This window comes from Podarcis vaucheri (assembly GCF_965113315.1).
Source record: "Podarcis vaucheri genome assembly, chromosome: 5".
Classification (NCBI taxonomy): Eukaryota; Metazoa; Chordata; class Lepidosauria; order Squamata; family Lacertidae; genus Podarcis; species Podarcis vaucheri.
Genome location: NC_138763.1, coordinates 102,092,806 through 102,106,989, shown reverse-complemented (window position 1 = coordinate 102,106,989; position 14,184 = coordinate 102,092,806). Strand labels below are relative to the sequence as shown.

Genomic DNA, 14,184 nt, shown 5'->3' with positions numbered 1-14,184 from the left:
CTGGTGTGTGCAATTTACATATATAAAAAAATATTTGGTCTCCTGTAGGCAGAGCATTGTATATAATGCTGTATAAGCAAAATTCTGCTTGTGCAACAGGAATTCCCTTTCTCCTCTACCCTATTACACATACCCCCCAAAAAACTGCCACAGAGGGGGGTGGCTGTGGAGGAGGGGCACGTTCTGCTGTGCCAGAAGAAATCTCCTGCCAGTGGCGCCAACTCCATGGGGGCCCGGGGGCTCAGGCACCCACAAAATTTTTGCTGTGGGTGCCCAGTCTCCGCCGTCCCGCCACTGCGTGTCCCCAGCTGCCACCTTGCCTCTGGCTCTCCAGCACCATGGCTGTGACTGGGCCGGCCTGCACCTCCACCCCGGGGCCTGATCCACCAGTTGGGGCCTGATGCAGCCCTGGACATGCTTCTGGGATGCAGCCAGTGGGTCCCAACAGAGGCCCTGCCGCGCAGGCCCCAGCTTAGTCACCGCCAAAGTGCTCACGTGCCCCATGCCACAGCGTCATACGACATCATTGATGTCACATCGCGCCTCGATGTTATGACATTGCGGTGTGGCGAGCGTGTTCCTGGCACCCAAAGTCTGGGGCCCCAGTTCGGCACTTCTGTCTCCTGTGTGTGTGGTGTAGCCAGTGTGATGTAGTGGTTGAGAGCGGTAGTCTCGTAATCTGGTCAACCGGGTTCGCATCTCCGCTCCTCCACATGCAGCTGCTGGGTGACCTTGGGCCATCACACTTCTCTGAAGTCTCTCAGCCCCACTCACCTCACACAGTGTTTGTTGTGGGGGAGGAAGGGAAAGGAGAATGCGAGCCGCTTTGAGACTCCTTAAAGGGAGTGAAAGGCGGGATATCAAATCCAAACTCTTCTTCTTCTGTGCAAGCAGAACAGCAGTGTTAGATGCATCCGAGAGTCTCCCACACTGAATGGTTGTGCTAGCAAACACAAGCATAGCACATTATTCTTATTATTTATTGAATTTATATACCGCCCTTAGCCGGGGGCCTAGGTCACCTGCCTCACCCCTTGGAAACTTACCTGGCAAGGGGGCAGCAGAGGAGGGCAGGCAAAGTGACTGCAGCATAGAATTACATCGGGATCCACAGGTAGCATAGATAGCAGCTGCAGCTGCTTCCCTCTGGTCAGCGCTCTGGGACCTGCCTTCCTCCCCGCCCCCATCACACCAGGTGCTGACAGGGGACCAGGTGGTGAGAAATGATTTTGGTGTCCTCTGGAGAAGAACAGCAAGTTGTGCGCTTCTTAGGTTGTGGGTATCTTGTTCGTTGCCTGGGATAAGAACTTAGCATAATTGGTTGTTATTTTGTATGTATTGCTTAAAGACTAGCTTCTGGGTTAGGGTGGGCTATTTTATTATGTATATGTGTATTGTTGTTATATGTTTGAAATAATTTAATTTTAAAAAGTGAAAAAGAAGAAAGAAATTATACCAGAGCTGTTTCCACTGTACTTTCTGGTAGTGCCTCACTACATCTTGCTAGATGTTGCCTTAAATATTTGGGGCAGGCTAAATTCACCACGGACGCAGGTGGTGCTGTGGGTTAAACCACAGAGCCTAGGGGTTGCCAATCAGAAGGTCAGCGGTTTGAATCCCCGCAACGGGGTGAGCTCCCGTTTCTTGGTCCCTGCTCCTGCCAACCTAGCAGTTCGAAAGCACAAAGTGCAAGTAGATAAATAGGTACCACTCCGGCGGGAAGGTAAACGGCATTTCCGTGCGCTGCTCTGGTTCGCTAGAAGCGGCTTAGTCCTGCTGGCCACATGACCTGGAAGCTGTATGCCGGCTCCCTCGGCCAGTAAAGCGAGATGAGCGGCGCAACCCCAGAGTCGGCCACGACTGGACCTAATGGTCAGGGGTCCCTTTACCTTTAAATTCACCACTGCAAGTACTGAAATTGTATTTTTAACCGTAACGTGGACACCCCCATTAAGTATATAGCCCCTTAATTAGTAGACTCATATCATGCTCAGGATAGGACCAGTAGAATGCCTTTTGTCCCAGGAGAGTAAAGACAAAAAAAGATCTACTGAGGCGCTGAAGCTACCTGAAAGAGGCTACCAAGAAGAGCAGAGGCCTTTTGGCACGGCCATTTGCATTTCAGCCTATGATCCCTAAGCTATCAAAGAGACAGAAAGATGTGAGAGGTTTCCCTGCAAGGCCCTGGAAATGGCTCCAGGTCCCTCCAGGTCCTTCAGACACGGAAGACTCCTGAAACTGGCAGCAGCTAGACAGTAGGACTGCGAAAAGAAGCAACAACTTTGAAACTAATATCTGAAACAAAATGGATAAGAAATTTATAACATCCTGGTTATTTCACATATACTTCTTTTCTTAAAGAGGTCAAATGAAGGCTCAGCTGAATTTTCAGAGATTTACCCATACAAGCTATCTAACAGGGCTGGTTTGGTTGCTGTACCTCCCTTCAACAGTTGATGAACACTATGAGCTTTTGGGTGAAGGAAAAATGTCATATGCATGGAACAATCGTATTGGTCACCCATGAACTTGACATTTAATTCTGCTTTCACAAGACATAAAAGGGTTAGCCAAATACAAGGGGCTTCTGGCTCAGTTTCAAGACTGCATACACATACATACTTGGGTGGAAAGCAGCTTGTTTGGTACAGGAAAAAGGGAATGTGTATATGTATGTGTGGAGAAAGCAAGAGAGACTATTCAGAAAAAGTACAAACCTGCTTACTGACTTGGAGCTCAGCTCATTGTTGAAGCCAGTCTTTGTTCAGGTTCACAATAGTCATTACATAATACATTCACTATTTCATTATGTCTTCCTGAAGTTTAGTACCTAGACTGATGTGGCTTGAAAACTCTTGAGTTTAGTTAGGGTGTGTGTGTTTTTTTCCAAAAAGAAAATTTCTTCAGGCCTCACTTTAGTACCACAGATGGTGGTGCAGAAAGCACAGATTATTATTTCCCTGTGTTGAGATGGAGGCCTGGTCCTTTGCCCTTTAACACAGGCAGCCAGACTCAGTCTCAGCATCAGAAACTTCAGATCACTCCAAGCATTGGCTTTCAATCAGTTTCAAAATGGGCCAGGCAGTGGATTCTCACACTTCTTTTCAAATATTTTAACATTCTGTGAAAAGCTTCGTTCGAAAACAAGTCAGCTCGTAAAATACAACCGAGCTGTAAGATTAAAATTGGAGCAATTTAAATAAGTAGTTCGGGTGGAAACTGGATACCTGGAAATGGCCTATTCCCCTTCCCAGGTTTTGCGTAGGGAAGAGTTTAGGAAAACCTTGATGCCTGAGCCCATCAGGAAGACGTATTGGATGGCCGTGTGCTGCTGCAATGGCCAGAAATGTTGAGTTCCCAAAGCAGCTTGAAAACGGAGAAGTATTCTTTTGGCTGGGATTTAAAGCCTTGCCCAAGGACGGGCAGAGGTCCTAGGAACCTAGCTGTGAAGGGTGCTTCCCAGCCAAAGGAATGCACACGGCAGATAGAATCATAGAATCATAGAGTTGGAAGAGACCACAAGGGCCATTGAGTCCAACCCCCTGCCAAGCAGGAAACACCATCAGAGCACTCCTGACATATGGTTGTCAAGCCTCTGCTTAAAGACCTCCAAAGGAGGAGACTCCACCACACTCCTTGGCAGCAAATTCCACTGTCGAACAGCTCTTACTGTCAGGAAGTTCTTCCTAATGTTTAGGTGGAATCTTCTTTCTTGTAGTTTGGATCCATTGCTCCGTGTCCGCTTCTCTGGAGCAGCAGAAAACAACCTTTCTCCCTCCTCTATGTGACATCCTTTTATATATTTGAACATGGCTATCATATCACCCCTTAACCTCCTCTTCTCCAGGCTAAACATGCCCAGCTCCCTTAGCCGTTCCTCATAAGGCATCGTTTCCAGGCCTTGGACCATTTTGGTTGCCCTCCTCTGGACACGTTCCAGTTTGTCAGTGTCCTTCTTGAATTGTGGTGCCCAGAACTGGACACAGTACTCCAGGTGAGGTCTGACCAGAGCAGAATACAGTGGCACTATTACTTCCCTTGATCTAGATGCTATACTCCTATTGATGCAGCTGAGAATTGCAGTGGCTTTTTTAGCTGCCGCGTCACACTGTTGGCTCATGTCAAGATAGTTACCTCTTTATTGCCAAGCTGACACAGTCGTTTCTACGGTTCTGAAGACCCACCCCCCCCCACACCCATCTAGTGTCTGGGCAGCTATTCCCAGGTCCACGCTCACTGCAGCGACTGCAGCAACAGGGGACCACTCTCTCTCCCTCACTTTGGTATGTACCTCCCCCTGACGGGCTGCACACACACAGCGGGAGACTACTCCCCCGTGACAACTTCCTCTGCTCATCCCATTTCAATCCCCTCCTGGTTCTGGGAGACAGTGGTGCAGGAGAGGGTGGGGAAGCCCCAGCCCCCCTTCCCTTGCCTGACCTGCCTCTTCTTCCGACCCACCCTTTGCTCCACCCTCCATCTCCGAAGCTTCCCCTGCCTTGACTCTTGCCTCCTGCCTGGAAGTCATGCTGCCTCTCCCAAGTCAGACTCCAAGCCCCCTTTTCCTGGCGCACTCATCAGCACCCTGCCTGTCCTTGACATTAGTGAGGTGAAGGAAAAGAGAGCCTAAAGGCAAGGATTTGGCAGGGAAGGCCTCTGTAATCCTCACCATTTACATGCTTAGGAACAGCTTCAGTGCAATAATCCCGTCCCCTGTTAACAGCCATGTCCCTCAAGGAGCCTTTGTCCAAATTAACATGCCAGCACAATCCTCTTTGTACATTTAACTCTACTAAGCTCTCCTTAATATTGCTGGGCACTGTGATGAAACCCACCAGTTGTTCCAAGGGGGCTCCAAGCTCTGCAGAAATGTTATCTAGCTCACTTTTTTAAAAAGGGACAAAATACCAGCTGGAGAAGGAAACTGAATGGAACAAGCTCCCCACAGCGTGTGAAGGGAAGCAAAGGGCTTTTCTATCAACTAGAAAACAAGAGGGCTTGAAATTCACGCCAATTATGTATGGAGCAAGCACAGAGATTGTTGGCATAATACAATTGCCACAGAACGAATCGTTATCTTGAGAAACACTGTGTTAGCTTAAGTATGAAGCTTTTGACAGCGTCTCATTCAGCCCCACAATGCTCTGTGTGGGTCTTCCCCCATCCTGGTACCCTCCATATGTTTTGGGATTGCATCCCCCTACTTCCTTGACCATGGGCCACAAGTAGTTGGGGCCGGCAGGAATTGCAGTCTAGAAATATCCAGAAGGCACAAAGTTGGGGGAGACTGCTCTGTGACAGCAATTTTCAAGCGGTTTACCTCAGGGAACAACTTATTTCTGAAAAAATGTACAGTCCATGTTTCAATAGGTGAATATTTTCAAAGCAAATAAACACTTCTGAAGGGATTCCAGGGTGTATTTTAGTGCAGTCAGTTTACCCAGCCCTACTGAGCTTATTGAAAGTGCACCCTAGAAAACACCCCAAACCATCCTCAAAATATTTGAGTAGTTAAATGGTATGCAACCTGCTTTTCAGGGAATCTCATCCATCACTGAAAACCCCCTCATGAGCTTCCAAAACCCTGTTTGAAAACCAGCGAAGAAGGGAGGTTTGTTTTCGATACATTCGCCCATCATATCAATGCATGGCCAGCGATTCATCGGACATAACCAAAGCACAACAAAAACTCCAGGCAGCCATTCCATCTGAGATTCACAGTGTATTTAGTGGCAATAATACTGAGTGGTAGGAGAGTAAGACAGAAAGGTCGACAAGGACTCCAAAAGTTACATAGAAGAGTTCCAGGGCACAATCTCAAAATAACAAAATACAATTGAACAGAGATCGTATTATGAATTAAGCTGCGCAGTGGCTTAATGAATAGGGCTGGGGTACGTATGTCTAAAATCAGGGTGTAAAGGAGGGAGCAGAGGAGATGCACACACCCCTCTGAAAGTCTGGAGGGAGAGAATGGTCCTTTCACAAACAGATTACAGCTACAGTGGTGGCTCGCAAGACGAAATTAATTCGTTCCGCAAGTCTCTTCGTCTTGCGAGTTTTTCGTCTTTCGATGCACGGTTTCCCATAGGAATGCATTGAAAATCAATTAATGCGTTCCTAGGGAAACCGCCTTCAGACCAGGTCCGGGGACAGTCTGTCCCCGGACCTCTTCTGAAGGCTGGGGGGGGGACAAGGGCTTTTCTTCCCACCCCCAGCATTTTAAAAAACCCCGGGACAGCGGAGGACTTCTCCGCTGTCCGGGCGATCTTAAAATGCTGGCGGGCAGCATTTTAAAATCGCCCCGGGACAGCGGAGGACTTCTCCGCTGTCTGGGGCGATTTAAAAGCCCCTGGGAAGGCAGGCAGGGGGGACAAAGACTTTCGTCCCCCGCCCGCCTTCAGAAGGTGTTCCCGCCCCACCACCCGGCTTCGGAGGAGGTCCGAGGACAGTGGGGAAGACGCGCTGCGCTTCCCCGCTGTCCCGGATATTTCCCTATGGGCTGTCGTCTTGCGAAGCAAGCCCATAGGGAAATTCGTCTTGCGAAGCACCTCCAAAACGGAAAACCCTTTCGTCTAGCGGGTTTTCCGTCTTGCGAGGCGTTCGTCTTGCGAGGTACCACTGTACTTCCTACCTCATAGCCGCACACATTTGAAAGTGAATTAAATTCCACACTCCAACCAACATTGGTTTCACCCATACCTATATTATATGTGTCAATATTATTCCCTGGAGACTGGGAAAATACAGCAACTTACTGCTTAGCATTCCTATAACACTTGGGAGTGTTCAAGTTGCTTCCCATTCATGATCTCAGTGTATACGTACAATGACCCTGTAAGTATGACTATGATTATTTCTTTATTACATGTGTGAACCCTGAGAGTGGCCAGCCTAAAGCCTCCTAGTGGGTTCACTGGAGAGTTGAAAGAGAGAGAAGGACCCAGAAGCCCATTACCTGGACAAAAGGCATCCTAGCACTCCTTCATCAACCACTTCAAATCTTCTCATCACCAGAATTCATCCTAACTGCAGTCTACACTAATGGAAGAAGGTGTTTGTGCTGAATGCAACACATGAGAGCCTTCTAGAAGAAACAAGCACACCGTGGGTAGTTCAAGGAATTAAAGCTACATTTCAAAGTGGGTTCAAAGCATGGAAGAGTTACAGGCAGATAATGCTAATAAAAGAAGAGGCACCATCATGCACCAGGGAGCACAGCATATGGCACAGAAGGAAGAGAAAGGGAAGGTCTCTTTCCTCCTCTCCCCGCTAAAAAGATGCTGCGAAGATTAGAGTCTCAGGAGGTCTCAAAGTCATTCAACATTCTTGTATTTTGTAAACAGGTTGTACAAAACTCTTAGGGTAGATTTCAGGTCCAAGTTGACAACATCTGAGGGATTTAAAAAAGAGAGAGAGATTTTTAGGTTAAGAGCTTGACTTTAAAAAAAATGAAAAATAGTCTTCTGCTAAACAAGCTTTTTAATACCAAAATGCCCCCATGCAATTCCCTTTATACAAAATTATGAGAAACCTCAACAACAATAAAAACTCCCATTAAAACAACTCTCTTAGGAATGAATTTTATTTGAACACTGAACTGAAATTTCAGTAGACTGTCTTTTCCAGAGACTCACTGGGAAGTTTAAACACATAAGCACATGTGAGAAAATAATCATTTTTTAGAAAGTTACAGAATATATTTTTCTTCTAATAAAGCTGCTAAACTGTTGGACCAACCGCCTGACAATTGAAGGCAGCTTCATATTTTAAACCAGCACCTACACAAGCCTGCTCCAAACAGAAAAGTATTTACAATGCTTCTGGAAACTATTTGGGAGGAAATTTCCAAATTTGTAGGGGATGGATTATCTGGGCAATCTTGGAGGCCGATGGGCCTCTGCAGGCAAACAGGAGAAAGTGCTGGTCCATGCTTTCCCTCCTAAATGGGGGAATAAACAAGTCCCTTTCTGGTCCGCAGCACAGGAACCCTTCCCAACACGGCTCATTCACTTTGCCTTCATTACACTGATTTCCCAATTCCTTTGCATGAGGGACAGAACGTTGTCTCAGCCACCACACTAAACTTCCGCATTGCCCACAAATCATAACTCAGCAGAAGATTAAATACAGTGTCCATAAAGCACATTCAATGTTACAGCATCAAATGATATTTGATGCAAGATTAACAGTGCAATCCTGGACATATTTACTCAGACGTACAGTGGTACCTTGGTTCTCAAACGCCTTGGTTCCCAAACAACAAAAACCCAGAAGTAAGTGTCCGGTTTTTGAACGTTTTTCGGAAGCCGGACGTCCGATGCGGCTGTCAGCTATTGTTTTGTTTTATAGTACAGTACATTGTTTACTGCTTTCATTTTATGGATCAATGGTCTCATTAGAGAGTAAAATTCATGTTAAATTGCTCTTTCAGGGGTTGTTTTTAAAAGTCTGGAACGGATTAATCCGTTTTGAATTGCTTTCTATGGGAAAGCGCGCTTTGGTTTTGGAACACTTTGGTTTTGGAACAGACTTCCGAAACGGATTAGGTTTGAGAACCAAGGTACCACTGCAAATTCCACTGAGTTCAGGTGCGCCAACTCTAGAGGGTGGAGGTGCCATCAGCCCCCTCAATATTCCTTAGCAGGGGACTCAGCTCCCCCAATATTGAGGGAGCGGAGGAGGCCAAACTGCTGAGCCGAGCGAAGGGCCGAGGCAGGCAAGAGAAGAGGAGACCCGGCCATTGAGCTGCACGGTGCTGGGCAAGGCCTCCTCCTGACACAGCAGTTGGCCACTGCAATATTTGGTCCAAGGGGGCGCCGCTGAGTTCCATGGCGCTCACTCAGTGGTGGCCGGTGCCTATTTTGCCTGGTGGGTGGAAGGCAAGGAGGCCAACAATAGATGGGGACAGAGCCAAGGAGAGGCAGAGCTCACTAACTCCAGCTTTCTCGCCTTCCTCGTCGCCTGCTGAGTTCTACAAGAGCAACAGTGAGACTAAGGAGTAGGAAGACAATCAACTGCACCATCCTCTAAGCTGGTTGTCAGCATGAATACAGGGAGATGAAGGATGAGGTGGGTGGGACAAAGCCTCATTTGCCCTGATAGACCAGCCTCTGCTAGTGACACTGCCTGGAAAACATGGCCATGGAAATTCAGCCTTAGACCACACTTTATGGCTGTTAACCATCTTGAGAATGAAGCCTAGGAGAAGGCTACAGAAAAACAGCCCACGTGGACATGGCTAGAGATGCTGTTACACTTGGGAGAACCAACACTTTAAATCCCTCCCATGCTTGCCAACATGCATGTCCAACTGAGCATGTGCTTGTTTCAGTGGAACTGCGCACGATACCTTCTGGCCGAGCTTTGGGCTTCTTCAGTCCTCCATCCTGCATCAGTTCAAAAGCAAAGGAAACATTGTGAACCTGCAAAACAACAAAAACCTCTTAAATTTTCAGTGGGATGAAAAGACCCCCTCCCTCCATTTCCCCCCTCATATTGCTTAGCTTATCCCTGGATGCATTCACCCAAGGATTCTTAAGTCAGCCTACGTTCTTAATGTATCATCTTCTTTCAAGAAAAATCACATTGCTTAAACCCTTTAGGACTTGTTCAGGTGACCACACAGATCAATGCAATGTGCCAGCTGGAAGCTCATTCATTTCAGCCACAGCCATTTTCGGGCCTGGAATTGAATTCCAGGCATAGAAATTTCATGAAGCAAAACCCCTGCATATATGAACACTTGCACATCAGAGAGGAACACTCTCCCTGAAATGCTAGCTTTCCAAAAACAGAGACTTTTTGTATCTGGGCGGAAGCATTAAACACGTCCCTCCTCATTCCTGCAACAATTCGAAGTGCTAAAATCCAGGAAATGTCACATGAAGGGTTGTGGGTTCAAGCCCCACACTGGGCAAACGATTCCTGCACTGCAGGGGGTTGGACTAGATGACCCTCGTGGTCCCTTCCAGCTCTGAAATTCTTTGATTCTGTGACTGGTACGTCTAGTTCAGCTGTCAGAAGTGATGGGAGCCACAATAACTGTTATTGGCAATTAACTGGCCCGTGCAAGGGGTTCATATATGAACCAAGCTGTAAATGACACATCAGTGTCATTCTGATGAAAACAGGCTTCATTCATGATATATGGATCAAAGTGCAGCAAATGGGAATGTGAAGAATATTCTCTTTGATTGAAGGCTGGAGTAGGTTGTCTATAAGGCCAGCTTTGGAGGAACATTTTGTTTTGTGCAAATGCACCGCGGTGGGTGGGGTATCTCTTTCTGCAGTTAGATTATAAGAGCTGGCTCCCCGGCTGCCATCTACCTTGAAATGACCAATTCTTGCAATATTACGCCACACACAGGAGGAAGGGATTTAATTAAAACTACTCACAGCTCAGTGAGCTAGGCAGTAAAAACAAGGAAACACTTCCCCACCTTTGAAGTTAATTGGTTTTTTTAAAAAGAGTTTATTCCTCCTAATTCTTGCTTACCCCTGACTTTAATAGTCAAAAGCACAATCCTATGGGTGTTCTGTTTTTAGGGATTTTATGGTTGGACATGTTACTTGACTGAGAGGTGCCTGGAACACTGTGGGCAAATCAACGTACAAGTCCTCTAAATAAGCCAACACAAAATAGTACAAACTGAGGTTCTATCCTTCCTTGGATACAGATACAACTTTCCATCAGGGGCTCCAAATATTCCTATGTAAGTCAACCTATGAATTAATACTCATTCATACATGTTATAGTGGAAGTTCAATATTTTTATAAGGCTAGGTTGGTTCAGCACACAGAATTCAGTGAGCTACAGACTTCACTATTCTTATTATACCCTATTATTAGGGTTGAGGTTATCCCATACCCTTTTAAAATGTGGTTTTTTTTGGGGGGTGCTATTGAGTTGTTGTTTTTATTTTGATTATGTATTTTGTGGTTTTATTTTGATTTTACTCTGTGACCTGAGACCTGCAGGTATGGGGCAGTATATAAATTTAAAAATAATACCACCCTATACCTGTATGTCTCAGGGTCATTCACAGGAGAAAAATCTGAATATAAAACCACAAAGTACATAATCAAAATAAAAACAACAACCCAATAACACCTCCCTTAGCATATTTTAAAAGGGCATACTATGACACACTGCTTTGCTAACAGTAACAGAATTGCAAAGCTTTCCCCGACACTGAAATGAATAGAATTCAGACCAAGTGCTTTTAGGTGGCCAAGGAGAACTTCCCTCTGAACAGTGACTCAGTGAATCAGCCGTTTTATAGTGTACACTATGTGGAATTTCTGTGACTGGACGCTTTCAAATTCTGCTTTTTTTAGATTGCAATGTATTTACTTTTACAATGCAAGTTGCTGTTTAGAATTGCTGTTGCAGACCACTTCATTTCTTAGGAACGGTTTTATAAATCCTCAAAAGAAAAATAAAATAAACGGAGCACGCCCACTGTGTGCATGCGATGGGGCTTGCTCCTCTTCTTAAGTTAAGAGCTATGTCCTCATGGAAGCAGCTGGGAGGGGGCAGGATGGAGCAACAGGCACTGCCTATGAGATTTTTCAGCCACAGCGAAGGAGAAACACAACCCTTCGAGGAGCAGCCAAGATCCCTCCAACAGCCATTTGTGTGAGAGAGCGGATTCTGTCCCCTTCACCTGCCCTTTGTCTCTCCCAAAGGATCTGCAGGATCGTGGCCTTTTCAAGTGTCCTGTGCACACAGATCCAGCTGCTCTCTTGGACCACCGTCTGTGAGATAAGGGTGACTCCACAGACTTTACTTTCTCTTCAAATTATATTTGCAGACCATTTTATCTTTAGATTTCTCTCTCACACACCCCTGCGGCTAATACAGCATTGTAAAGCTGCGGGCTGCACATTAGCTGCTGGATTAATTGGTTTTCCAGGTAAGATTCATGGCTAAGCTTCTCAGAACCTTTTCACAGAATTATAAAATGTTAACTGTGCAGCTTATCTGCCACCATTATGAGAACGTACTGGTTTCACTCTGGCTTTAGTGGCAAATATAAAGATGGAAGGCTCGTTTGAATGCGGCAAACCAAAGTTGCCTGGCTGGGATTTCTACCCACCTTCTGATCAAAACTTTCAGGCGTTAAATAGAAATTGTGGAGCGGAACAAAATAGTCCTCCAGGAGACCCATCAGTAAAACCAGGTAGACGCCATCTGCAAACTGAAGAGAAACACGAGTGACACCCCCGCTGGGACCCCAGGAAAAGTCAAAGAAGAGGTGCTGCAAACTACACACTGAATCAATAATCAATTTCTCCTGGGCACTTCAGCTCTGGTCGGAATTGCTGGCATCAACTGGTGTTTGCAGGGATTTCATGATTTATTATTATCCCACTGAGGATCGAGGTGAATAAAAATGCTAGTGAAACAAGAAGGAGTGTTCCCAAGTGTGCTGAGTTCGGGGGTGGGGACCAATCTAAATAATAATAATAATAATAATAATAATAATAATAATAATAATTTGTACCCTGCCCTCCCCAGCCGGAGCTGGGCTCAGGGCGGCTAACATCATGAAACTAAGACAGTATACAAAGAACATAAAAACAGGCAATCAATTAGTTAAAATACATCTTAAAATTAGTTCAGAGCAAATTAAAATCTGGACAGATGGCAGTCCATGGGTAAAATTGAGAGTGGTTAATATTCTCCAGGGCCAACTGTTACCACTGGTCTTATAAAGGACCTGTGAGAGGGCTAGGAGGCCTCTTTAATGCTTGTTCTTATACAGAAAGAAAAGAATCAGACTGAACCCCAGCTTTATCTTCAACTGTTGTCCTTCCAAGGCAGCCATATTTAATTCCTCATGCCGCAGCAAGAGACACAGAACACAACAGGACAAATAGGCACTTGGCTTGCCTGTTTTTAGGATAAATACATTTTGGGCAAGACTGTGACTGTTCCCATGCTTAGGTTTCAATACCAAAGAAGTCTTTCTTTGCATTAAAGCTATTTAGCCAGGGCTGGTGTAGCAGCTAAAATGGACAAGGTGAGTTTATTTGCTGCAGTGCAAATGAAAGTTTACAGACCCCTTATCAAAACTGGTAAACCCCATAGCCAAGAAATCCTAAGATCAATAAGCCTGCACTCATTTTCAGTTTAAGGTTTCTCTGTTTGCTGGGTCTCAACTACGCATACCCTTTCTACTACCTACCTGCAAATTTTGATGACCCAAAAAGAACAGGAGGAGCACCACAGGAAGGTGAGTTTCACTACTGTTGCTATTATTAAGCACTTACATTACTTCTGCCTTTGTCTAGACCTGGGTAGCTAATAGCTAACCTGCGTCCCTCTAGGTTCTCTCACCAGGCCCTGACAATATATCCAAATGGTCAGGGTTGATGTCAGTTGCAGTCCAGCAGTCTCTGGAAGGCCACAGGTCAGTGTTTCCCCATCTGCACCCCAGGCTGTGCAAACCAGATGTGCTAAACTAGATGGAGGTGGAGCTCAACAACATCTGGAGAGCTTCATATGGGCTATACTCTGTTCTTAAAAAACAACCACCAGTTTCCTCATATATGACCACCTTAAAGGTAAAGGTACCCCTGCCCGTACGGGCCAGTCATGTGGCCACTGGCCTCTTAACTGAGATGGGCGCACAACCCGACTCTAGGGTTGTGCGCCCATCTCACTTAAGAGGCCGGGGGCCAGCGCTGTCCGCAGACACTTCCGGGTCACGTGGCCAGCGTGACGAAGCTGCTCTGGCAAGCCAGCACCAGTGCAGCACACGGAAACACCATTTACCTTCCCGCTATAAAGCGGTACCTATTTATCTACTTGCACTTAGGGGTGCTTTCGAACTGCTAGGTGGGCAGGAGCTGGGACCGAAAGACGGGAGCTCACCCCGCCGCGGGGATTCGAACCGCCGATCATACGATCGGCAAGTCCTAGGCACTGAGGTTTTACCCACAGCGCCACCCGCGTCATGACCACCTTAGACCCTTGGAATAAAGGAGTGGGAGATGTGGAGACATTTGTGGCCCCCTTACAGGCCTCAAGTAAATGGAGCAACCTTTCCATTTGCTTCTGTGGAAAAGGGAAAGGAGTTGAAAACTCAGAAAGGAGGAGGGATCATTTCCTTTCCAGACCATGTTGCCTGAAGACCAAGGATGGGGATATTTTATGTAACTTCAGTCCTTCCCCT

The 14,184-nt window shown here is 46.3% G+C and overlaps 1 protein-coding gene across 1 annotated transcript in view; it reads right to left on the bottom strand.

The window, feature by feature from the left end:
* Positions 1-7,112: 7,112 nt before the first annotated feature.
* Positions 7,113-14,184, bottom strand: part of PARVB (parvin beta) — a 41,378-nt gene continuing 34,306 nt past the window's right edge. Inside the window, exons 11-13 of the mRNA XM_082223243.1 lie at positions 12,103-12,204; positions 9,353-9,425; positions 7,113-7,393 (exon numbers count right to left, since the gene is read on the bottom strand). Coding sequence (XP_082079369.1) covers positions 7,317-7,393; positions 9,353-9,425; positions 12,103-12,204 — 252 coding nt within the window. The 3' untranslated portion in view covers positions 7,113-7,316. The remainder of the gene's footprint in view (positions 7,394-9,352; positions 9,426-12,102; positions 12,205-14,184) is intronic.